The following is a 26,873-nucleotide window of genomic DNA, read 5'->3' on the forward strand; positions in this document are numbered from 1 at the left end:
CTTCAAATGGAGCTCATTGAGCTGCAGTGCAACTCTGAACTCAAATCAAAGTTCAGGGAGGTGAGTGGAAAAGCAGACAAGCTTGGACAATTTTTGAGAGGATTGAGCCCTAGTTTCCCTCGGCTTTCCCGAATGTTCAAGCGGACCATGTGCCTTTTTGGTAGCACATACTTGTGCCAAAAGCTCTTCTCCACTTTGAACTTCAATAAGTCCAAGTACAGGTCCAGACTTACGGATGATCATCTTCAAGACATACTGAGGGCCGCAACTGCTTCCTCCCTCAGGCCAAATCTGGCTCGGCTATGCGAGAGGAAACGCTGCCAGGTCTCTAGTAGAGATGGACCGATCCGATATTACGTATCGGTATCGGTCCGATACTGACCTAAATTACTGGATCGGATATCGGAGAAAAATAAAAAATGTAATCCGATCCATTAAATATCACGAAAGCACCTCACAAAACTTGCAACACGCCGTAACTCACCTCAGAACGTTAGCACGTTGGAGCAGTATGCATCACGTGATAGAGTGGCTGTGGCATGCCGGACCTGTCGGTGGTCTGGATAGCATGTGGAGCTTCGCTAGCAACCTGGCATTTCATCTTCGACAAAGTTATCCCCGAGAGAAGTAAAGCAAGTGTGTAAGTCCATCTCTGAATGTTTGTAAAGCATTCCCACGTTAAGCTTAACAAGCGACTGCCTCTTCTTGCTGCTACTTCAATCATGAAACTGCTTAATGATCAGCTGATCGGCTTTTCTGTCTCGAGTCTGTCTCTCTTCTTTGCTTTTGGCCCACTTTGCACCAGAAAGAGGAAACCAGCGGGAAACCATACTTGTGCCAAAAGCTCTTCTCCACTTTGAACTTCAATAAGTCCAAGTACAGGTCCAGACTTACGGATGATCATCTTCAAGACATACTGAGGGTCGCAACTGCTTCCTCCCTGAGGCCAAATCTGGCTCGGCTATGCGAGAGGAAACGCTGCCAGGTCTCTAGCAGCAAGGAGTAGGCAAGAGAAGCCATGTTCAGAAGAACAGTTCATTTTCTACAGTGTTCCATTCATGTTCAGAAGAAGGTTATAGAACTGTTAATACAGACATTTCAATCTAAACACAGCAGATATAGAAGACTGAAAAATATCTTATTATTATTTTATTTATGTATTACAGATTGATTTATTTTCTTATTAATTCTTAATTTGTTTATTTATTTTTCATATTTTGTGTTAAAAAATAAAAATAAAGAGATTTGAGAAGATTGGAATTTTTTAACCATGCCTTTCTTGTAGAAAACCTAATGCGGCCCAGCCTCACCCAGACTCTGCCTGCAGCGGCCCCCAGCTAAATTGAGTTTGAGACCTCTGTCCTACACCATAAATCAGTAAGAGAGGGTACGACCTCTCTCACGGCCCCAAGTGGTGTGTGCATGCCAGAGCACTCTGGAAGGCACACAAAGTCTTTACAGACTACTCAGGATCAAACCTCTATCATCATGCAATCAATTATACAACTCTAAGCATATATGAGTAAATATTTCTAAGCATCAATCAACAATATAAACCTTATAGCTGGTTTTAATAACAGAATTCATTTGTTTCTCAAATGAGAAAGAGCTATCGAGAAACACTCCTAAATCTTTAGTTCTGAACTTTTCCAGTGGGCCAAGGTCAACATTATTAGATAATGCTAATTCTTTTCCCTTACATTATAACAATGTGAGGAGTTAATGCTAAGTATACTGCCATTAGCGGCTAATTCTAATTAGGGGTGCATAATTATTAGTAGCTAATGCTAATATCGTTTTCTCTTCCCTTTTAACAATGTGAACAACTAGTGCTAGGTAGGCTGATGCTAGCAGCTAATGCTAATTTGACGTGAATTAGCATTGTATTAGTGAGGAGTTAATGCTAAGTAGGCTGCCATTAGTGGCTAATGCTAATTTTAGATGAAAAAGCATTAGCAGCTAATGCTCATATTGTTTTCCTTTGCTTTGTAAGAATGACAGCAGCTAATGATACGAAGTCTACCATTATTAACAATTGTTAATTTGATGTAAATTAGCATTATCTGATAATGGTAACCCTTTTCCCCTGCATTATAACTATGTCAGGAGTTAATGCTAACTAGGCTTCCATTAGGGGCTAACTCTAATTAGGTGAATAATTATTAGCAGCTAATGCTAATATTGTTTTCCCTTCCCTTTTAACAATGTGAGCAGCTAATTCTAATTTGATGTGAATTAGCATTATATTAGTGAGCAGTTAATGCTAAGTAGGCTGCCATTATTAACTAATGCTACTTTGACGTGAATTAGCATTATGTGCTAATACTAATACTGTTTTCCCTTACTTTTTAACAATGTGAGCGGCTAATTCTAAGTACGCTCTTGTAAATAGCTAATTCTAATTTAGTGTGAATTAGCATTATTCAATAATGCTAACACTGTTTTCTCTTACTTATTAAAAATGATAGTAGCTAATACTAATACTCTTTTCCGTTGGGTAACAACGATGTGAGGAGTTAATGCTAAGTAGGCTGCTTTTAGAGGCTTATTCTAATTAGGGCTGAATAATTATTAGTAGCTAATGCTAATACCGTTTTCTCTTTCCTTATAACAATATGAGCAGCTAATGCTAATTTGATGTGAATTAGCATTATATTAGTGAGGAGTTAATGCTAAGTAGGCTACCATTAGCAGCTAAAGCTTATTTGAGGTGAATAAGCATTAGTAGCTAACGCTAATACCCTTTTCTCTTGTGTTATAATGATGTGAGACGTTAATGCTAAATAGGCTTCCATGAGTGACTCCTTTCCCTTGCATTATAAAGATGTGAACAGTTTATGCTAAGTAAGCTGCCATTAGCAGCTAATGCTAATACTGTTTTCCCTTTCTTTATACAACTTGAGCAGCTATTGCTAAGTAGGCCACTTTTCTCTGCTAAAGATTTCTGTGACCATGATAGAAACTCTGATAAGCTAATGCTGCTAAGCTAATGCTGTTTATGGGCCCTGTTAGAATCAATATTTCATTCTCATTCTGTTGTTTGAGAACAATAACAGAAAAATGTGCACTTCAGAACAAATTTATTGTGAATTCAGCTGTGAATGTACAGTTTGTCATTATTTAAGCTTCCATTTCCAAATGTTAGCTGACACTTTATTAGGTACACTGGTATCTATATCAGGTACACCTGTGACCTAAATGTTCCTGCAAACAGACTCCTTGGGGACCCCTACATAAATATCCATGAACTATCCAGCTAGACTAGTGTGTCTGACCCTGAAAATATTCCTGCATGTGTGATTGTTCATGTCTCATCTGCAGGAAACAAACAGGAAGTGAGTGAAAGACACGGGAAATGTTTCCAGCTCTTCCTCCTCTATCAGATTTTCTCTCCATACCTGAGAGTGTCCAGTCTCCAGCCTGGATCCTTCAGTCCAGCCGACAGCAGCTTAATTCCTGAGTCACCTGGATGATTGTAGCTCAGGTCCAGCTCTCTCAGATGGGAGGGGTTGGAGCTCAGAGCTGAGGCCAGAGAAGTACAGCCTTCCTCTGTGATCAGACATCCTGACAGACTGCAAACACACAAAACAACAATCTATCTGTCAACAGTTGTTTTCTCTTTGTCACAATAACATCTATCCATTTACATCCATTCAATGTAACTTTATTTATAAGTGACAATACCCAACAGACAACAACAGTCATCTGAAGCTGTTTAACAGTGTAAGGTGACCGCCTCCACTGTGAGCAGCACTTGGTGATGGTGGGAAGAAGAACTCCCTTTGACACAAAGATCCTCCCAGTGAAAACAGGCTCCAGGAGGAGCATCTACCATGACTGGTTGCAGGGTGAGGGGAAAGAGAAGAGATGAGCTCAGAGAGACAAGAACAAAACAGAGAGACAAAAGTTAAGGACATGCAGTAGTGACATATAAAAGCATCAGGAGTGAAAAGAGGGGAGAAGAAAGCAGAGCATCATGGGAAGTCCACCAACAGCCTGAGCCTATAGCAGCATAACTAAGGGATGGTTCAGGGTCACCTGATCCAGCTCGAACTATAAGCTTTATCAAAAAGGAAAGTTTGAAGCTGATCTTCAAAGTAGAGAGGGCGTCTGTCTCCTGAACTCAAACTGGGAGCTGCTTCCACACCCAGTCCAACATAGCCAGGCTTTCTTTGCTGCTTTGACAAAACCTCAAATCCCAGTCAGAGATGATGAGCATCATCACAGTGATGATCATTTCTCTGTAACCCAGGCTTTCTGCTTCAGGATCTGTGCACGCTCACAGAACAAGGAGACCTTTAAACATCATTTCACTAACTGGATGGACTGAGCTCAGCCTACAGATGAACTGGTGCCAGAGATCATAAAGAACATCAAACAGTCAAATTCAACACTTTAATGGAAATATGAGATTAATGCTGCAGACAATCATGAACCTGCTGAATTCATGAACATCAAGAATGCAGCGAGTGGTAAAATAAAGATTTCACCTCAGTGTGCTCAGTGTTCCTGTCTATTCCTAACATATTCCTAACATGATAGCTGCACTTTAGAGCTCTAAAACTGGAACTGACACATGTTTAAACTCTACATGTTACTCAGTACATTCAGTTCTGACACTCGCCCACAGTCCAACAAAGGAAACATGGAGATCACATCAGTTTGTCACCAAAGTCTAATTATTAGGGCAACTTAACCTGTTATTATCTCGTTAACTCATTAACTGATTAACGTCAGCAATTATTTTAATCACAGTTTTTAAAATCATGATTATTGTGAAAGTGCTCACTGGCTCTGAATATAAAAGCCATGGGTCACAGGAGGGATGTTGATCAGTGCTGGCTTGAAATGGGCGTCATTATGCGTCTCAGCCAATGGGAGCATTGAGGGTGGGCCTAATACTACTGCAGCGCTCACATGACCCAGGACAGAGAGAAAGGGGCGGGGACAGAAACATGGAGACAGGTACAGAGCTTTGACATGTTCATTTTAAACTGCTCCAGGAGGCAGTGTTGATACAACTAAAGTTATCTGTTGTTGAAGAAGTCGGTCTGAGGAACGTTCTTAGGATCAACAAATGACGGCATGTATGAGCCTCAAGACGCAGCATCACAAGAAGAACACATGAGCTGTAGAAAAAGGAGAGACTATGAAAGCCACGGCGTTACAACATGAACCAGCTGTTGGTCTCTCTGGAGACTACTGGGCGTGGCTGGGTAACCATGGTTACCTGGGAGTTACAGAAACGTGCAGAATATGCGATTCATGTTGCACAGCAGTGGGACATTTGAAATACAGTCAGCACACTCAGTACAGATAGTGCATCAAATATGATGCTGCTGCCAGACGTCTGCCTTTGAACACGTCCCTGCATCGCGCACAACATCAAGGTTGCCATGGCAATCACAGCTGACAGGGACAAAGTGCACAGCTGGAAGCCTGCAGGTATATTTAACATGATGTATTTCTCAGTGTCCTGTCTGTGTGTGAGAGACAAACAGCCTCTGTATGTGTGTGTAAATACAGCATGAATATGTAGAGGACATGTTTGTGGATATAAGTAAATGAAAGCTCTGCGTCATTTGAATCTTCTTGTTTCTGTTGCAGGTCTGTGACTGAACTTCTGGGAGGAGAAACGTTGGTTTCATGCTCTGTGATTCTGTGTTTTGTCATCTCTCTCAGGTGATGGAGAGCTCAGATGATGACCCCGCCTACGTGGTCAAATTCAAGTCTACATTCAGAACAGACCTTGAGACACGCAAGCAAAATGCCAACATTGTATATGTGAAAACTGCTGCTGGAGCCAGATTCAAGGAGCTCAAGTGTTTACCCAGATCTTACTGAACTTACTGCAGGAACAGAGGGTTGTTGGAGGGAAACCTGTGGAAGCAACAACATCCGAGCCACCAGAGAAGAAGTTGGCCCTGTTGGTGCTTCATCAGAGTGTGAACAGGAGGAAGACTCAGCTGAGAACAGTGTGGTGGATACAGAGCAGAGCCCACCATCAGTACAGAGGCCTGTCCATTAGAGTGCTGCTCCAACATGCAGCACATGTACTTGGCCACAGCTGCAACATCTGTACCTGTGAAAGCTTCTTCTCTGTTGCTGCTCATATTGTGCAGAAGAAGAGAGTTTCTTTATCATCAGAAAATGTCAATGAGCTTGTGAGTCTTAGCAGCTGGCTCGGTGCAGAGGAGGAAGAACATGTCAGTCAGAGGAAGATAAATGCAGTTCATGTTGTCAACTCAACCTGGACTGTTGAAAGAGTTTTTCTTTGTCTGGTTTCTGACTGAGATTCTCTGTTCTGCAAACACACATTTATAAATGTTCACTTGCTGTTGATCAAAGGTATGTTGGTGGCTCTGGACGCTGAGGGAACTTTGTAAAAAACTAGATCAAATGTTAACGTCCTGGCAGAGGCAAAGAACTTTGATTTGATATTTGATTAGATTCATGTTTCAGCTCAGACTGACAGAAATATTTGAACTGCTGCTGTGTTAAAGGGAACACTGCTGTTAGAAAGCACCTGATCTGTTTCTGCACACTGAATGTTGCACTTCTCATACTGCAGTACTATTAAAATAAGTACACAATGCACTACTTTTGAACTCATGATCGAATGTTGCTGTAACAAAGCCATTAATGTGATTCAAAGTGTTCATGGTTTCCCAGCACAACAAATGATTGCACAAGTGTGACTGATCCACTTTCTAATGTGTGTGTATCCCACACTGTGTGTCACTGTGTCACAGGTGAGTCTGTGTGTCCAGGTTCTATGAGGACAACAGGATATAGTGACTGAGTCCAGCAGCTTAAAGTCTGACTCCATCCTCCATTTAAATAACTCACAGCAACAACTGAATAGCTTTGCCTTTGTGTAGCTGACACTTCATTTTAATGTCCTTCTATTCTGGTTCATCTGGTCTCAGTTTCTATAAGCACACAAGTTTCATCAGGACTCTATGACCTCAGTGATCTTTGCTGGGCCTTAATGCTCTGAACAAAGCTGCACATCACAAGACTAAATAGAAATGAATCAGTCTTTCATTCTCACTGCTGTTTGACTTCAGCTCTCAATGTCCCACCATAACCCATGGAAAGAATTACTGTCCATCCAGGCTGCTGAACATGAAGCTGATGAAGGTGGAGTATTGTGAGGGCTGATGGAGATGATGATGAGGAATCCAGGAGCAGTGGGTGGATGGCAGCATCAGCATGAAGGACCAGTGTGAGAACACATCATCATCCACAAAGGAAACCAGTCTGAGTGTCTGACGCTCTTGTTAGAAAGACGCAGTCCCAGCAGTTAGCTTGTCTGCTAGTTAGCTGAGAGCTAACTCACTTGTACATTGAATACCAAACTGTGTAAACCAGGGGTGTCAAACATATGGCCCGTGGGCCAAATCCAGCCCTTGACATAATTTCATATGTCAAATATTGATGAATTTTCAGGCTTGCTGATAATCAATGTGAGCACGGCTGAGGTTTTATTCTGATGAGCAAACCATGTGGCCAAACACTTTCAGAGACAGACTGGGATCATACCATTATGTGAAAGAGGACATGTCCCATAGACAGCAAGGGTAGTGGTAGAGACCAGTACACAGAGAAATGGGAGCTGTACTGAAATGCAAGCGTGTCAGGAAAGAGTGAAAAGGCAAAATGAGCAGCATCTGGCTGCATTTCAGTGATATTGGAGACCACAAAGCTGAGTGCAACATTTATACAGGAGATATACAGGAGACGCTGAGAGTAGAACCGATAAAATTAGGAGCTGGCTAAAGTGAGACCCATTTTTATTTCCACCCATTTTCCACTGTGGAGGACAAAAGGTTTCAAACTGGTCCAGGTCTTAAACCTCACGTGTTCTTCCTAATAGCAGTAAATGGATAAAAATAAGGCTTTTATGAAAACACTGAATAAAACTTGCTGCCTTTAAAAAGACTAAACGTACAGTTCAGTATTGAACACTACATAAAATAAACTATATATAAAGTGTGTCTGAATGGCAGAGATGCAGAAATATGTGCATGTAGCACAGAGCCACGGCTCAGTGTCTGAATGAGTCTCACAGACCTGAATGTGCTGTTGAAGCCATTTATAATTATAACGTAATTCTTTACTGGTTTGATCTGCTCCTTACCACAAGCCACCAGACGTAGAAGGTTTTGGACTTTTAACTATATTTTCTGAAGTTTTACAACTTTTCTTACTGTTAAAAACCTCGTTATGGCCATTCATGCTGTACAAAGTAATTAGACATGTGTGGTATCTACAGAAACGTCAGAATCTCAGCTAAAAGTTCACAAAACCATCTCAACAACCACCAAACAGCTGAAACAGCAGGTGAACAGATCACACAAAAAAGATGTAAACACAAATCCCCCTGATCATCTGTTTTTTAAACATGAAGTGTAGTTTTGGACGTTCATTTACTGCTGGTTCAGTGAATTTTGGTTGGACAGTGATGAAACCTGCAGCCTCAGAATCTGTGAGAAGTCTGCTTTCAGCACGCAACTGCATTGTTGTGTTGTGTGCTGTGGATCCACCTCTGCAAACTCATCACTGTTTCACCATCATGTTTCTACACTGAACAAAAATATAAACGCAACACCTTTGTTACTGCACCCATTCCCCATGGGATGGACGTAGAGACCTAAAATTCATTCCAGATACACAATATAACCATCCCTCCCAAACAGTGGTCACAAATCAGTCCAAATGTGTGGTAGTGGGCACATCTGCTATATTGAGATAATCCATCCCACCTCACAGGTGTGCCACATCAGGATGCTGATCTGACATCATGAGTAGTGCACAGGTGTACCTCAGACTGCCCACAACAAAAGGCCACCCTGGAATGTGCAGTTTTTTGCGTTATTGGGGGTCTGGGGACCCAGAACCGGTCAGTATCTTGTGTGACCACCATTTGCCTCATGCAGTGCAACACATCGTCGCATGGAGTCTATCAGATTGTCAATTGTGGCCTGTGGAATGTTGGTCCACTCCACTTCAATGGCTGTGCGAGGTTGTTGGATATTCGTGGGAACTGGTACACGCTGTCGTATACGCCGGTCAAGCACATCCCGAACATGCTCAATGGGTGACATGTCCGGTGAGTATGCTCTCAATTTTAGGTCTCTATGTCCATCCCATGGGGAATGGGAGCAGTAACAAAGGTGTTGCATTTATATTTTTGTTGAGTGTACTTAGACAATAACAAAGGAAGCAGTTCCCAGGAACTACTTCCTGTCTTGTTAACATAAGAGTATGTTGCCCTTCAAAACACCTCCACTTCTGCTCTTATTAGAGGACTGCCTTATTATTAATCTGCTAATTCTGTCAGTTGATGAAAGAAAAATGCTTGATCTCACCTGAGAGTTTCCAGTGTACAGCGTGGACTCTTCAGTCCTTCAGACAGAAGCTTCACGCCTGAATCCTTCAGGTTGATGTTACTCAGGTCCAGCTGTCTCAGATTAGAGGTCTGAGAGCTGAGACCTGAGGCCAGAGCTTCACAGCTTCTCTCTGACAGGTCACAGTGACTCAGTCTGAAAAATAACAGATAAACAATTACAAAAATAAAACACTTATGTTGAAGCGTAATGAGATACTATTATATTTAGCAATATTTCATCTTGTTTTTGTCAGGAAACTGAGCACTGATGCAGAACAACATGTGGAGAGAATCAGAGGAGAAGAAGTGAAGAGAGAACAGCAGTAAAACAACACTGAATTGTTCAGTGTGCTTTTGATATCAACAAAATGTGTCAAACTTCTTTATTTTGTATTTGTTTTAGTAGAATTGATGATTATCACTTAGATAACAACCACAGGCCAGGTCTAAATTGCACTTTGGTGACAGTTACACCCAGAAATATTTCAGAAACGTGGACAATTTGTGCTCCATTGTATTCAGTATTGAACAAACTGAGTACCGATGACCACTTAATATTTTTGATAGTTTATTTGAGTTGTTCCACCTGATCTGTGTTAACTAGAATAAACATTTAAAAGCTAAAGCTATGATCACATATGTACTTACAGAGCTTTGTTGGAGGCTTTGACCACTGGCAGCAGCCTCAGTAGAGCCTTTTTAAAGGCTCGTGTTCACACTTAGATCAACGATTTCTACTTACATTTCTTTCTGGGAAAAATGGAGATTACTTTGAAAACAGGAACTATTTTCCCCAAAAATCAGCCCTTGATTAGTAAATCACTCCAACATGTTCTCAGTCAGAAGAAGCTGTCTTGTTATGAGGGAGAGAAGAAAAAGATCGAGGCACAGAAACTTGTTGAAAGAGAGCTAAAGCAGCTAAAATCAGGTGTAAAAGTAAAACAGAGGATGAGCTGAATAAAGGACACTCAAGGCTGGCTTGGAAAGGAATGAAGTCCATGGTGGGGATGCAGAACAAGGACCAAAGATGAATGTGATGCTGAATCAGCAGAAGACTTGGACTCATGTAATTCCAGCTTTGATATCATTGATTTCAATGAAGATCTTTGTGATTGTAGCAAAGGGCCGGTAGCTCTGAGAGTCCCATTGATGAGGTTTCTGTGAAGGTTCGCAGTTATCTAAAGAGCTTAGAAAAAAAGGCATCTGGACTTCTTTAAGTTTCTTGAAGACGTTTCACCTTTCACCTCTCATCCAAGAAGCTTCTTTATTTCAAGGGTCAAATAGTGGAGAGTCCCAGATTAGCCTGTGTACAAACAGACTTCAGCCATATAAGAGTGTGTGTGAGTGAATGAGAGCACACACAGGAATCTCTGATCTCTGAATGTGTGTGACGCAGTGAAAAAGAGGATTGTACTGGATATACTGTGACTGACAAACAGAGTTTAAAGAGAAAGGTGTTTGGATTAAAATGGATTATGCTAAAGTGAACGTGCTAATGAAATCTGAACTGACTGAAATGTGAAGTGAAGATAATTCAGATGTAAAAGAGAGAGAGAGGGGGTGATGATAAGGTGGGGCTGAAGATCAGTGAAGGGGATGTAAACACCTGATTGGTTGAGTAGATATCAGATCGACAGTTTAACAGTTTTCCCTGTGGATTATAACTTTAAGAAGATGTGACATTCATCAAGGAATCCTGCTCTCCGGATTATTTCCACGAACACTGAGCTGGAACACATCTACAGTGCTGGAAGTGCCCGTCTCACCACCAACCTCTCTGTGCACATTCACTTTTCAACCCTTTGTGAGACACTAAAGGTGTAAATCTGAGTATTTATCTACAGTGGGGCAAAAAAGTATTTAGTCAGCCACCGATTGTGCAAGTTCCCCCACTTAAAATGATGACAGAGGTCAGTAATTTGCACCAGAGGTACACTTCAACTGTGAGAGACAGAATGTGAAAAAAAAATCCATGAATTCACATGGTAGGATTTGTAAAGAATTTATTCGTAAATCAGGGTGGAAAATAAGTATTTGGTCACCTCAAACAAGGAAAGTCTCTGGCTCTCACAGACCTGTAACGTCTTCTGTAAGAAGCTTTTCTGTCCCCCACTCGTTACCTGTATGAATGGCACCTGTTTGAACTCATCATCTGTATAAAAGACACCTGTCCACAGCCTCAAACAGTCAGACTCCAAACTCCGCCATGGCCAAGACCAAAGAGCTTTCGAAGGACACCAGGAAAAGTATTGTAGACCTGCACCAGACTGGGAAGAGTGAATCTACAATAGGCAAGCAGCTTGGTGTGAAAAAATCAACTGTGGGAGCAATCATCAGAAAATGGAAGACATACACGACCACTGATAATCTCCCTCAATCTGGGGCTCCACGCAAGATCTCATCCCGTGGGGTCAAAATGATCATGAGAACGGTGAGCAAAGATCCCAGAACCACACGGGGGGACCTGGTGAATGACCTGCAGAGAGCTGGGACCAAAGTAACAAAGGTCACCATCAGTAACACACTACAACGGCAGGGAATCAAATCCCGCAGTGCCAGACGTGTTCCGCTGCTGAAGCCAGTGCATGTCCAGGCCCGTCTGAAGTTTGCCAGAGAGCACATGGATGATACAGCAGAGGATTGGGAGAATGTCATGTGGTCAGATGAAACCAAAGTAGAACTTTTTGGTATAAACTCAACTCGTGGTGTTTGGAGGAAGAAGAATACTGAGTTGCATCCCAAGAACACCATACCTACTGTGAAGCACGGGGGTGGAAACATCATGCTATGGGGCTGTTTTTCTGCCAAGGGGACAGGACGACTGATCCGTGTTAAGGACAGAATGAATGGGGCCATGTATCGTGAGATTTTGAGCCAAAACCTCCTTCCATCAGTGAGAACTTTGAAGATGAAACGAGGCTGGGTCTTCCAACATGACAATGATCCAAAACACACCGCCCAGGCAACAAAGGAGTGGCTCCGTAAGAAGCATTTGAAAGTCCTGGAGTGGCCTAGCCAGTCTCCAGACCTCAACCCCATAGAAAATCTGTGGCGGGAGTTGAAAGTCCGTGTTGCTCGGCGACAGCCCCAAAACATCACTGCTCTCGAGAAGATCTGCATGGAGGAATGGGCCAAAATACCAGCTACTGTGTGTGCAAACCTGGTAAAGACCTATAGTAAACGTTTGACCTCTGTTATTGCCAACAAAGGTTATGTTACAAAGTATTGAGTTGTATTTTTGTTATTGACCAAATACTTATTTTCCACCCTGATTTACGAATAAATTCTTTACAAATCCTACCATGTGGATTCATGGATTTTTTTTCACATTCTGTCTCTCACAGTTGAAGTGTACCTCTGGTGCAAATTACATCATTTTAAGTGGGGGAACTTGCACAATCGGTGGCTGACTAAATACTTTTTTGCCCCACTGTATGTTAGTGCAAACACCTCTAATAGGTTGGTTTAGTCTTTCCAAGTCATATCTTCCCTTGGAGTCTGCGGTCCAGGCTTCTAAAATCATCCTAGTTTAACAAGCAGTACAATCTAGAGTAGAGCTGCACTAACAGGTGTAACTGATGAGATCTGATACTCGTGTTTATTTGTATCAGGACAAGCAGGGAAGACCTGGACATCAACTCTGTCAGGCTGCCTGAGTCCTCTCACCCACATCAGCTCAGAACTCTGCATTATCTACTGAGTCAGACTCAGAGGATCAGGGATCAGAGGTTCTACAAAGAGTAGAACCAGACTTCCTGTATAGAGGTGTGTGGGCCTACTGATCCACAGTGTCAGCACAACTTTCACATCATATTCATCTCAGCACAACTAAAACATGCTGACTGACCCCAGAGTTTCAAGTCCACATCCTGGACTCTCCAGGAAACCACACAGATGCTTCACTCCTGGATCCTGCAGGTTGTTATTGTTACTCAGGTCCAGCTCTCTCAGATGGGAGGGGTTGGACTTCAGTGCTGCTGCCAGATAATCACAGCTGATCTCTGACAAACCACAGTCCTTCAATCTGAATAAAAAATGAAAGATGTAAGTTTATTAGACAAAGTGCTTGAAATCATTCAGTGTTTCATCATCTGTTCAGAGCTGAAGAAGGTTCAGAATGTAGAAGTTTAGAAAATGGAAACTCCAAACAGCTGAAGCCAACAGGAAGCAGCTTCAAACAAACAAGAGAAAAAAATGAATTTTTCACATTGAAGTTGACAACTTTATGATAAATGTACAAGTTTTGCCGTGTGAAAGAGAAAAAACTGAACAGGAATCCTCAGAGTTGAACCCTCTGCACAGAGGTTCAGGTTCCTGTTCAGGTCCCAAAGTGCAGAACAACAAGGTTTCAAACAGCTTCGTTCCAGCAGCATCAGCCACAGAAATGCAGAGATAATTCTTTGGATCTCTTGGTTGTGTTGTATGATGCTGTGTTTGCATATCTGGTGTCTGTGTTGCTTTGTGAGGATGGATCATTTACTGCAGCTCCAGATAAACAGAGCTGGACCTGAACCTGGTAGCTTCACTTAGAAGACACTTGTGACGGGAACGTGTGAGTTTTGAGCAGACAAGTGTTGATTTTGAGTCTGGGACGAGGTCTCCACAGTCTTTGTGGAGATCCACATTCTGCGTACTGCCTGTGAGAAGCTGCAGACATTTCTCCTCCAAATCCACTGAGCAGCTGCTCGTGGTGGTATTAGCTTCATGTGTGCATGTTAGCATTAAGCCGCGGTGACACTCTGCTGTGGACACGGTCACAGCTGGACGCATGATGGATGAGTCGTCCTTCCTGTTAAACTTCTTTGAGGTGAGCTTGAAGCTGCTGCTTGGGGAGCATGCACAGCTGGTTATTGTACTGGAAATGTTCTGCAGACGAGTCCACGTGCTCACAACAAAGCTCAGTGTGGACGACGCTGTGCACGCTCCAATGCTGATTAGTATGAGTGCGCACTTGGTCTGAAAACTGGAAAGCTTTATTGAGTATCCCTGCTCTCTTCCCTCTTCCAGAACAGGGAAGAGAGCAGCAGCAGCGTTCAGCACAAACATGGAGGATCAAAGAAGAAGAACATGACAAGCTCAGATGGAGGTTGCAGTGGACACTTTTCATTGTTTTAACATTCGCTTTCACTTCAGCTTCACCAACAACAGCACAAGCAGAGCAGCCCACTGACTGCGTGGCCGTGACGGCGCCCCCTGGTGACTGTAAACCACTACAACATGTAGACGGCCGTCTGCTGCTCATTTCTTTACCACCATCACAGGAGCTCTTTATCATGTTCTACACTCTCATTGGGTCTTTGTGTGCTTGTTTTTACAACAGTAGTCATTCTGATTGGTCAAAGAAGACAGTCAGCTGTGACTAAATGTAGCTCCTACAGCAGTGATTGGAATAACTACTGAAGCTAATCCAGTATCAAAGCTCAGGAATCAGCAGCTCCCACCTCGTTTTCTTTGAACAACTATTTTTAGCTGCTGTGTTTTTGTGTTTCTGCGGACCTCAGACATCCTGCTGCTCTGGAGAACTGAAGCTCTAAAGGCTTCAGCCTTTATCTCCAAGAAACAAAGCTGATCATGGAGACCCAGCAGGTCAGCTGATCTGTGGACAGCACCAGCATCTTTAAGTAAGTCTGAGAGGTGAGCAGTCTTTGGAAGCCTTTACTGTCTGATAGTCTCAGAGCAGGATTTGGATCATTATTTGGCTTTTCTTCTTATGTTTAGTTTCTGCTTCACAGATATTCTCTGAGATGTTCTCTGAAATGTTTCCCACTGTTGGACAAACTTTCACAGTTTCTTCATAAAGGAGATCTCCTGTGCAGTCCATCTGTGATAATATGTTAAACACTGAATTATGATTCATATCTGAATGTACTGACTGTTAATTATTGATGAGAACATAATCAGTAAATATAAATATGTTTGAGTTTGGCTTTGATGAATCAGAATAAAAGTAATAAAATAATGATTTTAGAGACAGGCCGAACTCAGGCCAGCTGACAGCCTGTGTACAAACAGACTTCAGCCATATGAGAGTGAGTGTGAGTGAATGAGAGCACACACAGGACACTGATCTCTGAATGTGTGTGACGCAGTGAAAAAGAGGATTGTACTGGATATACTGTGACTGACAAACAGAGTTTAAAGAGAAAGGAGTTTGGATTAAAATGGATTATGCTAAAGTGAACGTGCTAATGAAATCTGAACTGACTGAAATGTGAAGTGAAGATTATTCATTATTTACTGAGTCAGACTCAGAGGATCAGGGATCAGAAGTTCTACAAAGAGTAGAACCAGACTTCCTGTATAGAGGTGTGTGGGCCTACTGATCCACAGTGTCAGCACAACTTTCACATCATATTCATCTCAGCACTAGTAAAACATGTGACTGACCTCAGAGTTTCAAGTCCACATCCTGGACTCTCCAGGAAACCACACAGATGCTTCACTCCTGAATCCTGCAGGGTTTTGTTGTGACCCAGGTCCAGCTCGCTCAGATGGGAGGGGTTGGACTTCAGTGCTGCTGCCAGATAATTACAGCTGATCTCTGACAAACCACAGCACCACAATCTGTATAAAAAATGAAAGATGTAAGTTTACTAGACAAAGTGTGAGCTTGAAATCATTCAGTGTTTCATCATCTGTTCAGAGCTGAAGAAGGTTCAGAATGTAGAAGTTTAGAAAATGAAAACTCCAAACAGCTGAAGCCAACAGGAAGCAGCTTCAAGCTTTTTGCTCACGGTGCACCATGTAAAACCAGTTAAAAACAATAAATAAATGTTTAAAAAAAAAAGGAAGCAGCTTCAAACAAACACAACAAGAGAAAAAACTGAATGTTTCACATTAAAGTCGTACATTTCTCATAAAAACAGGAAAAAGACTTGAAAAAGTCGTGTTTTTCCTTCCAGGAACCACATGGCTTCACTTTTAAAGGTGAAGTGTGACAGAAATGGACATATTTGAAGTCCAACACCTTTTTCCAGTCACATTATTAAAGCAGACAAACTACAAGCTCATTTTCATTCCAACAAGTCATCTTATGACCTGGACTAACAACACTGGTCTCTATGTGCAGCTGGCTGTGAGACCAGTGCTCAGGGAGCGTCTACAAAGTGCAACACTGAAAGAACATCACACACTCTTTTGCTTCCAGCACTTTCACACAAACATCTACTCTCATTATTGTCACCAAACTCTGTGGATCCTTTATTGCAAATTCAAATGGGATCAAATGGTCAGACAAAAGAGGGTTATGAGGAAATATGATGAAATGTTGTGTATTAGCAGCAAGTTATTGAATCATTTTCCTCAGAAACCAAACAAAATGATTGACAAACATGTTTTTACAAACTCAGTGTTGGACTTGGATCAGCAGGATAAGCTGATGTTTAAAGACATTTGAGTCTCGCTGTATGAGAGTCCAGTTATTACTCAATATTTATGGATGATGTTCTTTCAGTGTTGCACTTTGTAGACGCTCCCTGAGCCTCACAGCCAGCTGCACATGGACCAGCTGACATTACCCAGCATTAGAGGCGGCTGTAAAAAAAATGGATCTTCCTATTTAAATGGTTTTAATTTGAATAAAGCGATGTTGATTCATTCAATCCTGAATCGATTTTTAATATAAATGTATTTTGCCAGAATCTCAGGTTAAAGCTCCCAAAAGTATTTCAACAAGCAGCAAACAGATAAAACAGTAAATGAGAGCAGCTAAACACACAAAGATGGAAACACAGAGCGTGGATCGTTCACTCGACGGCACGTACACGGACACGCCGTCGGGGCTGAAAGTGGACAGCTCACAGATCCTGAAGCTGCAGGTTTCATCTGTCTCCAACCAAAACTGACTGAACCAGCAGCAGAAGAAGATCCAATCTACGCTTTACGTTTGATGAACATCGTCATGAATTCTCTCTGACTTTGACGTTTACTTCCTGCACAGCTCTCTCTCTCACAGTGTACTTCAAGAACAGTTTACCTTCAAAAATCTGTTTCCTGCATTATTCACTGCTTATTACGCACCAGTCTGCTGTTGTGTCCACTGCTGTCGGCCTCCGAAAACAAAGCCTCATTTCTGCTGTTCAATACTGAAGAAATTTAAACCTTTTAAAATGATGACAGATTACAAACTCTCAGCTGTGTCTGTAATCAAACCTCTGTAACTTTGCTTCACTTCAGCAGCATCAGCTCATGTTCACATGTTGATTCATGGTTTGCTTCAGTTTTTGATTGACTGCAGAATATTTTGAAGGTTATCTGCTATAAAAAGCCAGAAGAGGAAAATCTGCTTCATGTGTTTCTGTTTGATCTTCAGTGACTTTGACACAAAGGCCTCTGCTGTGATGATCACACCTCTGATCAGGTCTCACAGTGTCACAACTGATAAATGATCAGAGTTAGAATATTTCCCACTGTCTGCTGTGTGCCGTGACCTTTGACCTGCTAAAGACAGTCAGCTGTGGATTATTCATTGTTGTGTCTGATACTTAGAACTGTGAGGAAGAACACTACACAGTTAATCAGGGTCCCCTCTCTCTGAATCAGGAAAGGTGTGGACCGCGGGCCATACGTTGAGTATCACTGTTTGAAATGCAAACATTGTTCTGCTGCAGTCAATGGACTAAACCAGAGAAGAAGAAAACAGACTTTACCATGAAGATCCTCAGTGTGGATCAGTATAATATCAGCCTGATGTCTGCAGTTTAGTGTCAGCACAACTTTCACATCATATTCATCTCAGCACAACTAAAACATGCTGACTGACCTCAGAGTTTCAAGTCCACATCCTGGACTCTCCAGGAAACCACACAGATGCTTCACTCCTGGATCCTGCAGGTTGTTATTGTTACTCAGGTCCAGCTCGCTCAGATGGGAGGGGTTGGACTTCAGTGCTGCTGCCAGATAATCACAGCTGATCTCTGACAAACCACAGCCCCACAATCTGTATAAAGAATGAAAGATGTAAGTTTATTAGACAAAGTGCTTGAAATCATTCAGTGTTTCATCATCTGTTCAGAGCTGAAGAAGGTTCAGAATGTAGAAGTTTAGAAAATGGAAACTCCAAACAGCTGAAGCCAACAGGAAGCAGCTTCAAACAAACACAACAAGAGAAAAAACTCTGATGTTTCACATTAAAGTCGTACATTTCTCATAAAAACAGGAAAAAGACTTGAAAAAGTCGTGTTTTTCCTTCCAGGAACAACAAGGCTTCACTTTTAAAGGTGAAGTGTGAAAGAAATGGACATATTTGAAGTCCAACACCTTTTTCCAGTCACATTATTAAAGCAGAAAAACTACAAGCTCATTTTCATTCCAACAAGTCATCTTCTGACCTGGACTAACAACACTGGTCTCTATGTGCAGCTGGCTGTGAGACCAGTGCTCAGGGAGCGTCTACAAAGTGCAACACTGAAAGAACATCACACACTCATTTGAGGAAATATGATGAAATGTTGTGTATTAGCAGCAAGTTATTGAATCTTTTTCCTCAGAAACCAAACAAAATGATTGACAAACATGTTTTTACAAACTCAGTGTTGGACTTGGATCAGCAGGATAAGCTGATGTTTAAAGGCATTTGAGTCTCGCTGAGCTGCATATTGCTCAGTTTCTTCTGCACCCTGCACATTATTTTGTCCCATCATTTCTTTCATTTGAATGAGAACCAGTTTGGCACAGTGAGATGAGCAGCCGTTCTTAGAATGGGAAAGCGAGATTCGAATCTTGCCCACGGCAACATGTGTTTTAGCTTGTTCAGTATTTCAGCTAATGTATTACAATTCTGCAATTTTTTTTTATACTTTATGTAACATTTATAATATCGACTTCAGCAGCGTCTATAACTGTCTTCAGTAGACAGTTCAGCTTCTTCACCTCTTTCAGCAAAGATTTCAGCTTCTTCACCTCTTTTGAGCAGAAATTTCAGCTTCTTCACCTCTTTTCAGCAGATTGCTCAGCTTCTTCTGCACCCTGCACGCTTTTTCTCTCATTCATTTATATGAGAGCCAGTTTGGCTTAGTGAGATGAGCAGCCACCTCAAGACAGAGTGGTGCAGGCTCTTATCTGTACCTGTGGCTCTGGCTGCACATCTTCACCTCTCGCACTCATTCTGCTTTCTTGACAGTCTTCAGCTTCTTTACCTCTTTTCAGCATAAATTTCAGCTCCTTCACCTCTTTTCAGCTGAAAGTTCTGCTTCTTCACCTCCTTTCAGCACAAACTTCAGCTTCTTCAGCTCCTTTCAGCAAATAGTTCTGCTTCTTCAGCTGTTTTCAGCAGATTCCACTACACGGCATTCCCACTGCATTTCTGCAGGAAATCCAACTTTTTCTAGTTTGCCATTGAGTTGGCTGTAGAGCAGGTCATCTACTAACTGGATGGTTGTTGGTTCAATATCTGTGTGCTCTAGTCCGGAGTTCTTACCAAGGTGTTCTTGGGCAAGTTACTGAACCTCAACTTGGTCTCTGATGAATCCATTGGCATGTGAAAGTTAAAAAGCATAATACAAGCATAGTACATTGTGTATAATTCTTTCAGCACTCGAGTAGAAAAGCAATCTAAGGATTTTATCTCATCAATTTGGAATCTGGCATGTGTGCTTGGACCATGGTCGATTGACACATGAGAGAGTCATGCATCGTCTGTCACTGGGAAGGATAGAAGACCAGATCAATGTTTCCTCACATTACTGGAAATATTCCTATTTCTCAGCTGACTACTCTTTCTTGCTTGATCTTCATCATAATTGAAATGGAAGATGTGTACTCCTCTGAAACATCTTCTCTTTGACTTTCACATTTTGAAAATTCAAGAACCTTCAAGAAGCCCAGTCACTTTCTTTCCAAGCTCCTCAGATTACCATGTCCTGGATGCCTGAGAACGTACTTGAACACATTTCAGATTCTTCCTTATCATCATCTTCATTACATTCCTTCACTTCATACCTTTCTTCCACTTCTGTAGGTGGGTGATGCAGGGGGTTCTTCAGAGAAAGGGTAGCATGTGGTCTAAATATTGGCTATATTTTCTTTATCTTCTAAACCTGAATCCTCCTCATCGTTCATTCTTCCTCCTCATTATACTGTCGGTGTATCTATTATTGTAGGGTCTACCTTACAATATAAAGCGCCTTGAGGTGACTGTTGTTGTGATTTGGGACTGTACAAATGAAACTGAATTGAATTAAATGTAGAGCACCTGCCTCCTCATTATGCTGCCTGTTTTGTTGTTGTTGTTATGACCATTGTTTGACCCCACACAACAATGATCCAAGATCAAAGATGTTTGAAAGCAGTATGGTTTGACAATATGGCCCGTTGCAACACTTTTTCCTCTGGGGTCGTTTTTGACCCCCAAGGACATCAGGTGTTGTGGAATCCAATAAAACACCCATAAATAAATCTAATTACTTAACAGTTATTTCAATCATGCATAGCATAATACTGAATACTGAATAACTCCTTGTCATGGTCCTGAGTCTGCCGACTCAGTGGTTTGTGTTTCTTTATGCTTTTGTTTATTCTGATTATGTATTTCGTTATGATTTGCCATTTTTTAGGTTTCTGTTCTGTGCCTGCCCTGGTCCCACTTCTGTGTTCCCTCTGTCTGTCTATGGTGTCACACTGTCTGCTTGTGAATCTGTCCTTTTAGTTCAGTCTCTTGTCTGGTTCTCTGTGTTTGCGAGTTTCCTGTTTTATTCTGAAGGTCTCTGTCTCATGTGAGTGTGTTCAGTTTACGTTTCCCCTGTCCCGTCAGCTCTGATTTCTCTCAGGTGTGTTCCCCCCCCTTTCTCTCATCCCTTGATTGCTGCTATGTGTATTTAAGCCCTGTGTGTTCTCCTGCCTGTTGCCGGTTCATCTGGGTTATCGCCTTCCGTCATCTCCCTCCATCATCTGTGTTTGTTCCCTGCTTGGTTCTGTGTCCTCTGTGTCTCCCTGCTTCGCCATTTCAGGTCTGTGTTTTGTTATCTTTCTCCAGTCTAGATTATGCTTAGTTTCCGCCCACACCTTTGCCATTTCTGTTTGTATTCCCCCCCCCATAAAAGCCCACTCTCATCACGTATGCCTGCATTTTGGGTCCTTTAGTAAATTCCAAGCTTCTCGCCTCGCTGACCGTGACACTCCTGTTATTTCCAGACTATTTAATGAATAAAAAAACACATTTTGATGGCAAAAGATTTATTTTGGGGTCAAAAATGACCCCAGCACAACACAAGGGTTAAAGTTCTTATTTATTTAACATACTGGACTCTAGTGCAGTCCCACAGGTCATCCTCTGTCTCAAACAAGACATTTTAGCTCCTTTCCCTCGTCCACCTTTTGGTTTAGAAGATGAAATGTAAACATAATAAACATGTAATTTCCAACTTCTGATTGGAAATAAAATTTTCCAGATCCATCTCTACATGTTATGGCCGAATTCTGGAATATGAAAGGGGACACAAGAAACAGCCACAACAAGAAAGATTATAGGCTTCTTTGACAAATACTACAGTCATTACCTGCTAAGTGTGGAACCCAAAGCTTGAGTAGGACAAACAACTGGAAAACAATCTTGTGAAATGAATTTTCAGGCCAGTCAATTCTGTATTACTGTATTCACATTTCACTAAATGTGATTTTTCTTAAATGTGACTAAAATATAATATATGATTGTCTATGATGTATGATATGGAGGGATTGCATCACTGAGGCAGCGTTTCACATACAAAAAGAGAACTCAAATGCACTAGAAGGGCTCACTACCCTCGCTGAGGAATTGAAAATTCAGAGATGAGTGACCTGTTCAGAAATGTCATGGAACAGTAGATGGAGCAGTTTCTCTGAGTCTCTGCTGCAGTTGCAGTGGACTTGCTAAAGGGTGACAGCTCCTGCTAATTCCTTGTTTAAGAGAACTGGTCCAGAGACTGATATACATGTTGTGATCAAGACATCTTCATGTATCAACAAATATGACAGATAGAAAACAGTTATCGAGATGACTCAAAGCCCTGTGATGATGCTGCGGTTAATACTAAATTATCACACAGTAGAGGCAGTCATGTTGAAAACCCAGACAGAGGAGATATGGACCTGATGTCAGCTGAAAGACAAACTACACTGCATTCTGTAAATATTATAAGAGTGTAGCATAAACAGGAGGGAAAACATAGAATAATTCTGTGGGTTATCCAACAGGAAAAGTGTCTCCTTAGTAAGTACTATTAGCATTACTGTTTTCTCTTCAGGAATGTGTATGAACTCCATGCATATCTGTTCTCAGAAAGAAAGTATGTGTGTGGGTTCATATGATTAAAGTAAGGTATAAAAAGATTTGGTGGGACGGTCCTGTCAAGCACCTGTAAAGTCGGTTCTCTGTGTTCCTTTGCTTTCTAAATTCCAGTAACGCTGTGAGGAACCTTGGAGTCACTTTTGACCAGGATATGTCCTTCAACGCACATATTAAACAAATATGTAAGACTGCTTTCTTCCATTTGCGCAACATCTCTAAAGTTAGAAATATCCTGTCTCTTATTACTTCCAGGCTGGACGACTGTAATTCATTATTATCAGGATATCTTAAAAATTCCCTTAAAAGCCTTCAGTTAATCCAAAATGCTGCAGCAAGAGTCCTGACAGGGACTAGAAAGAGAGAGCTTCCCTTCATTGGCTTCCTGTTAAATCCAGAATTGAACTTGAAATCTTGTTCCTCACATACAAAGCATTAAATAATCAGGCCCCATCTTATCTTAATGACCTTGTAGTACCATATCACCCAATTAGAGCACTTCGCTCTCGCACTGCAGGCCTACTTGTTGTTCCTAGAGTATTTAAAAGTAGAATGGGAGGGAGAGCCTTAAGTTTTCACGCCCCTCTTCTGTGGAACCAGCTTCCAGTTTGGATTTTGGATACAGACACTATCTGTACTTTTAAGATTAGGCTTCAAACGTTCCTTTTTGCTAAAGCATATAGTTAGGGCTGGACCAGGTGACCCTGAATCTTCCCTTAGTTATGCTGCAATAGATGTAGGCTGCCGGGGGATTCCCATGATGCATTGAGTTTTTCCCTTCCAGTCCCCTTTCTCACTCACTATGTGTTAATAGACCTCTCTGCATTGAATCATATCTGTTATTAACGTCTGTCTCTCTTCCACAGCATGTCTTTATCCTGTCTTCCTTCTCTCACTCATTAAATTGAATTGAATTAAAAGCGTCTTATATCTTAAATCTGTTCCTCCGTGTTTCTTATAATACATTTTTTTAACAATCTTTAAATTAATTAAGCAAACCAGAGCCCCCATTAAAATGTGTTGTTTATGGCAGCTTCTCAGTAAAACATGCTCTGGTCTGCTTTGGTTTCAGAAAACTTTTAGCCCAGCTGTCCAAAAGAAAAAAAATAATCTTACCTAATGATTTCCAGTGTACAATGTGGACTCTTCAGTTCTGCAGATAGAAGAGTCACTCCTGAATCCTTCAAGTCATTGTTACTCAGGTCCAGCTCTCTCAGAGTAGACGCCTGGCAGCTGAGAACTGAGACCAGACCTTCACAGCTTCTTTCTGAGAGTTTACAGCCACTCAGTCTAAAAAGCAATTTGCACTCACATGAAGTCACTTTATATTATGAACCAAGACAAGACAATGACATATGCTGATATGCAATAAACTTTGTTTCACATTAAACAATAAATAAATAAATTACAATTACATCTGAAACACTAAAAACAAAACACGTGGAATCTGCTTGCTAAAAATATCTTGATGCATTTTCAATCATCCAGGTAAATCCCAAAAGGTTGATTCTGTTCATCTGGATGTAGCGTTTTCAGTGGAAGAAACGTTTCACGATCATCCAAGTGAAATCTTCAGTTTCAGCTGACTGCAGGTTTCCCCAACCATAAACAGTACATCTGCACAATAACTGAAACCAGATGACTAAATGGTGGGTGGGTGAGGTCAGTTCCTTTATCATTGTCAAAGGAGCTTGAAAAGAAAAGCGTCTGGACTTCCTTTATCATTAATATGCAAATTCTCATGACCATTGATCAACAACCACTGATCAAAGGCCATGAGTACCACTCGCAGACAGTTGGGAAATGGCTTTAACCATAGCACTGTAAGATGGTGAAAAATGTACCAGGAGGTTGCCTTTCTTTCACCATCTTTGTTGGCTTGGTAAAAAATAGTTATGGCACAGGCAGAAAGTACTTTCCTAGTAGTAATATTTGGTATTACATACTGTTAAAATAATCCTTATTTATCACATTCTGGACCTCATCTGTAGTTCCTCCTTTATCTAAAATAAAATATTTCTGTTCTTCCCCTTTCAGCTCACCCTTCCCTAAAAGACCACTTTATTTTAATTCGCCAGTTTCAGGAAACATGCTGCTCCACCTCTTCTGCTTTCTGGTGTAGAAGCTCCTCCTTGAATCGCTACCTTATCGTGGTGGAGGGGTTTGTGTGTCCCAGGGATCCCAGGGGCTATGTTGTCTGGGGGCTTTTGCCCCCTGGTAGGGTCTCCCATGGCAAACTGGTCCTGGGTGAGGGACCAGACAAAGAGCGATTCAGAAGACCCCCATGAAAAGAATATCGAGGGAACAGTTTACCCTGCCCGGGATAGGGTTACCGGGGCCCCGCCCTGGAGCCAGGCCCGGGGAGGGTGCCCGAGGGCGAGCGTCTGGTGGCCGGGCCTTAGTCCATGGGGCCCGGCCGGGCACAGCCCGAAGAGGAGACATGGGCCCATCCTCCCGCAGGCCCACCACCCGCAGGAGGCGCCATAGGGGTCGGGTGCATTGTGAGCCGGGTGGCGGCCAGGAGCGGAGGCCCTGGCGGACCGACCCCCGGCTGCCAAGACTGGCAATAGGGACATGGAATGTCACCTCTCTGGTGGGGAAGGAGCCTGAGTTGGTGCGTGAGGTTGAGAGGTACCGGCTAGATATAGTTGGGCTCACCTCTACGCATTGTCTGGGCTCTGGAACCAGTCTCCTGGAGAGGGGCTGGACTCTGTCTCAGTCTGGAGTTGCCCCTGGTGAGAGGCGGCGGGCTGGGGTGGGTATTCTTATATCCCCTCGGCTTGCTGCCGGTACGTTGGGGTTTTTCCCGGTGGACGAGAGGGTTTGTTCCCTGCGCCTTAGGGTCGGGGAACGGGTCCTGACTGTCATCTGCGCTTATGCGCCGAGTGGCAGTTCGGAGTACCCAGCCTTCTTGGAGTCCCTGGGGGGGGTGCTGGAAGGTGCTCCACCTGGAGACTCTGTTGTCCTGCTGGGAGACTTCAATGCTCACGTGGGTAACGACAGCGAGACCTGGAGGGGCGTGATTGGGAGGAACGGCCTCCCTGATCTGAACCCGAGCGGTGCTTTGTTATTGGACTTCTGTGCTAATCACAGTTTGGCCATAACGAACACCCTGTTCGAACATAAGAGTGTCCATAAGTGCACGTGGCACCAGGATGCTCTAGGCCGTAGGTCGATGATCGATTTTGTAATCGTATCACCAGACCTGCGACCATATGTTTTGGACACTCGGGTAAAGAGAGGGGCTGAGCTGTCAACTGATCACCACCTGGTGGTGAGTTGGATCAGGTGGCGGGGGAGGACGCTGGACAGACCTGGTGCACCTAAACGCGTAGTGAGGGTGTGCTGGGAACGTCTAGCAGAGGCCCCAGTCCGCGAGATCTTCAACGCACACCTCCGGCAGAGCTTCAACAGCATTCCGAGGGAGACTGGGGACATTGAGTCCGAATGGACCATGTTCAGCGTCTCCATTGCCGAAGCTGCTGCATTGAGCTGCGGCCGCAAGGTGGTTGGTGCCTGCCGTGGTGGTAATCCCCGAACCAAATGGTGGACACCAGAGGTGAAGGGAGCCACCAGGCTGAAGAAGGAGGCCTATCGGGCTTGGTTAGCCTGTGGGACTCCGGAGGCAGCCGACAGGTATCGACAGGCCAAGCGGAATGCGGCTCGGGCAGTGGCTGAAGCAAAAACTCGGGTGTGGGAGGAGTTCGGAGAGGCCATGGAAAAAGACTTTCGGACTGCCTCGAAGAGATTCTGGCAAACCGTCAGGCGTCTCAGGAGGGGAAAGCGGTGCTCTACCTGCACTGTGTATAGTGCTGGCGGAGCGCTGTTGACGTCGACTGAGAAAATTGTCGGGCGGTGGAAGGAATACTTCGAGGACCTCCTTAATCCCACTGACACGTCTTCCGGGGAGGAAGCAGAGTCTGGGGATGAGGGGTGTGACCCACCAATTTCCGGGGGCGAGGTCACTGAGGCAGTTAAACAACTCCTTGGTGGCAGAGCCCCTGGTGTCGATGAGGTCCGCCCCGAGTTCCTGAAGGCTCTGGACGTTGTAGGGCTGTCTTGGTTGACACGTCTCTGCAATGTTGCGTGGAGATCAGGGGCAGTACCTGTGGACTGGCAGACCGGGGTGGTGGTCCCCATCTTCAAGAAGGGGGACCGGAGGGTGTGTTCCAACTACAGGGGGATCACACTCCTCAGCCTCCCCGGGAAAGTCTATGC

At 42.9% G+C, this 26,873-nt stretch overlaps 1 protein-coding gene and 1 pseudogene across 2 annotated transcripts in view; both read right to left on the minus strand.

The window, feature by feature from the left end:
• The window catches only part of LOC147337109 (uncharacterized), a 360,298-nt gene that overhangs the window by 326,274 nt on the left and 7,151 nt on the right, over positions 1-26,873 (minus strand). Inside the window, exons 6-11 of the mRNA XM_086286256.1 lie at positions 23,772-23,945; positions 18,156-18,332; positions 15,782-15,958; positions 13,242-13,418; positions 9,375-9,548; positions 3,413-3,572 (exon numbers count right to left, since the gene is read on the minus strand). Of these exons, the coding sequence (XP_086142382.1) occupies positions 3,413-3,572; positions 9,375-9,548; positions 13,242-13,418; positions 15,782-15,958; positions 18,156-18,332; positions 23,772-23,945 (1,039 nt within the window). The remainder of the gene's footprint in view (positions 1-3,412; positions 3,573-9,374; positions 9,549-13,241; positions 13,419-15,781; positions 15,959-18,155; positions 18,333-23,771; positions 23,946-26,873) is intronic.
• Positions 1-26,873, minus strand: part of LOC147337110 (protein NLRC3-like) — a 547,272-nt pseudogene that overhangs the window by 301,661 nt on the left and 218,738 nt on the right. The window lies entirely within an intron of this gene.

The sequence above is a fragment of the Aulonocara sp. 'chitande type north' Nkhata Bay genome, linkage group LG3 (assembly GCF_057382095.1).
Source record: "Aulonocara sp. 'chitande type north' Nkhata Bay isolate Kocher_YH1m ecotype deep benthic linkage group LG3, A_spYH_male_GT1.1, whole genome shotgun sequence".
Classification (NCBI taxonomy): domain Eukaryota; kingdom Metazoa; phylum Chordata; class Actinopteri; order Cichliformes; family Cichlidae; genus Aulonocara; species Aulonocara sp. 'chitande type north' Nkhata Bay.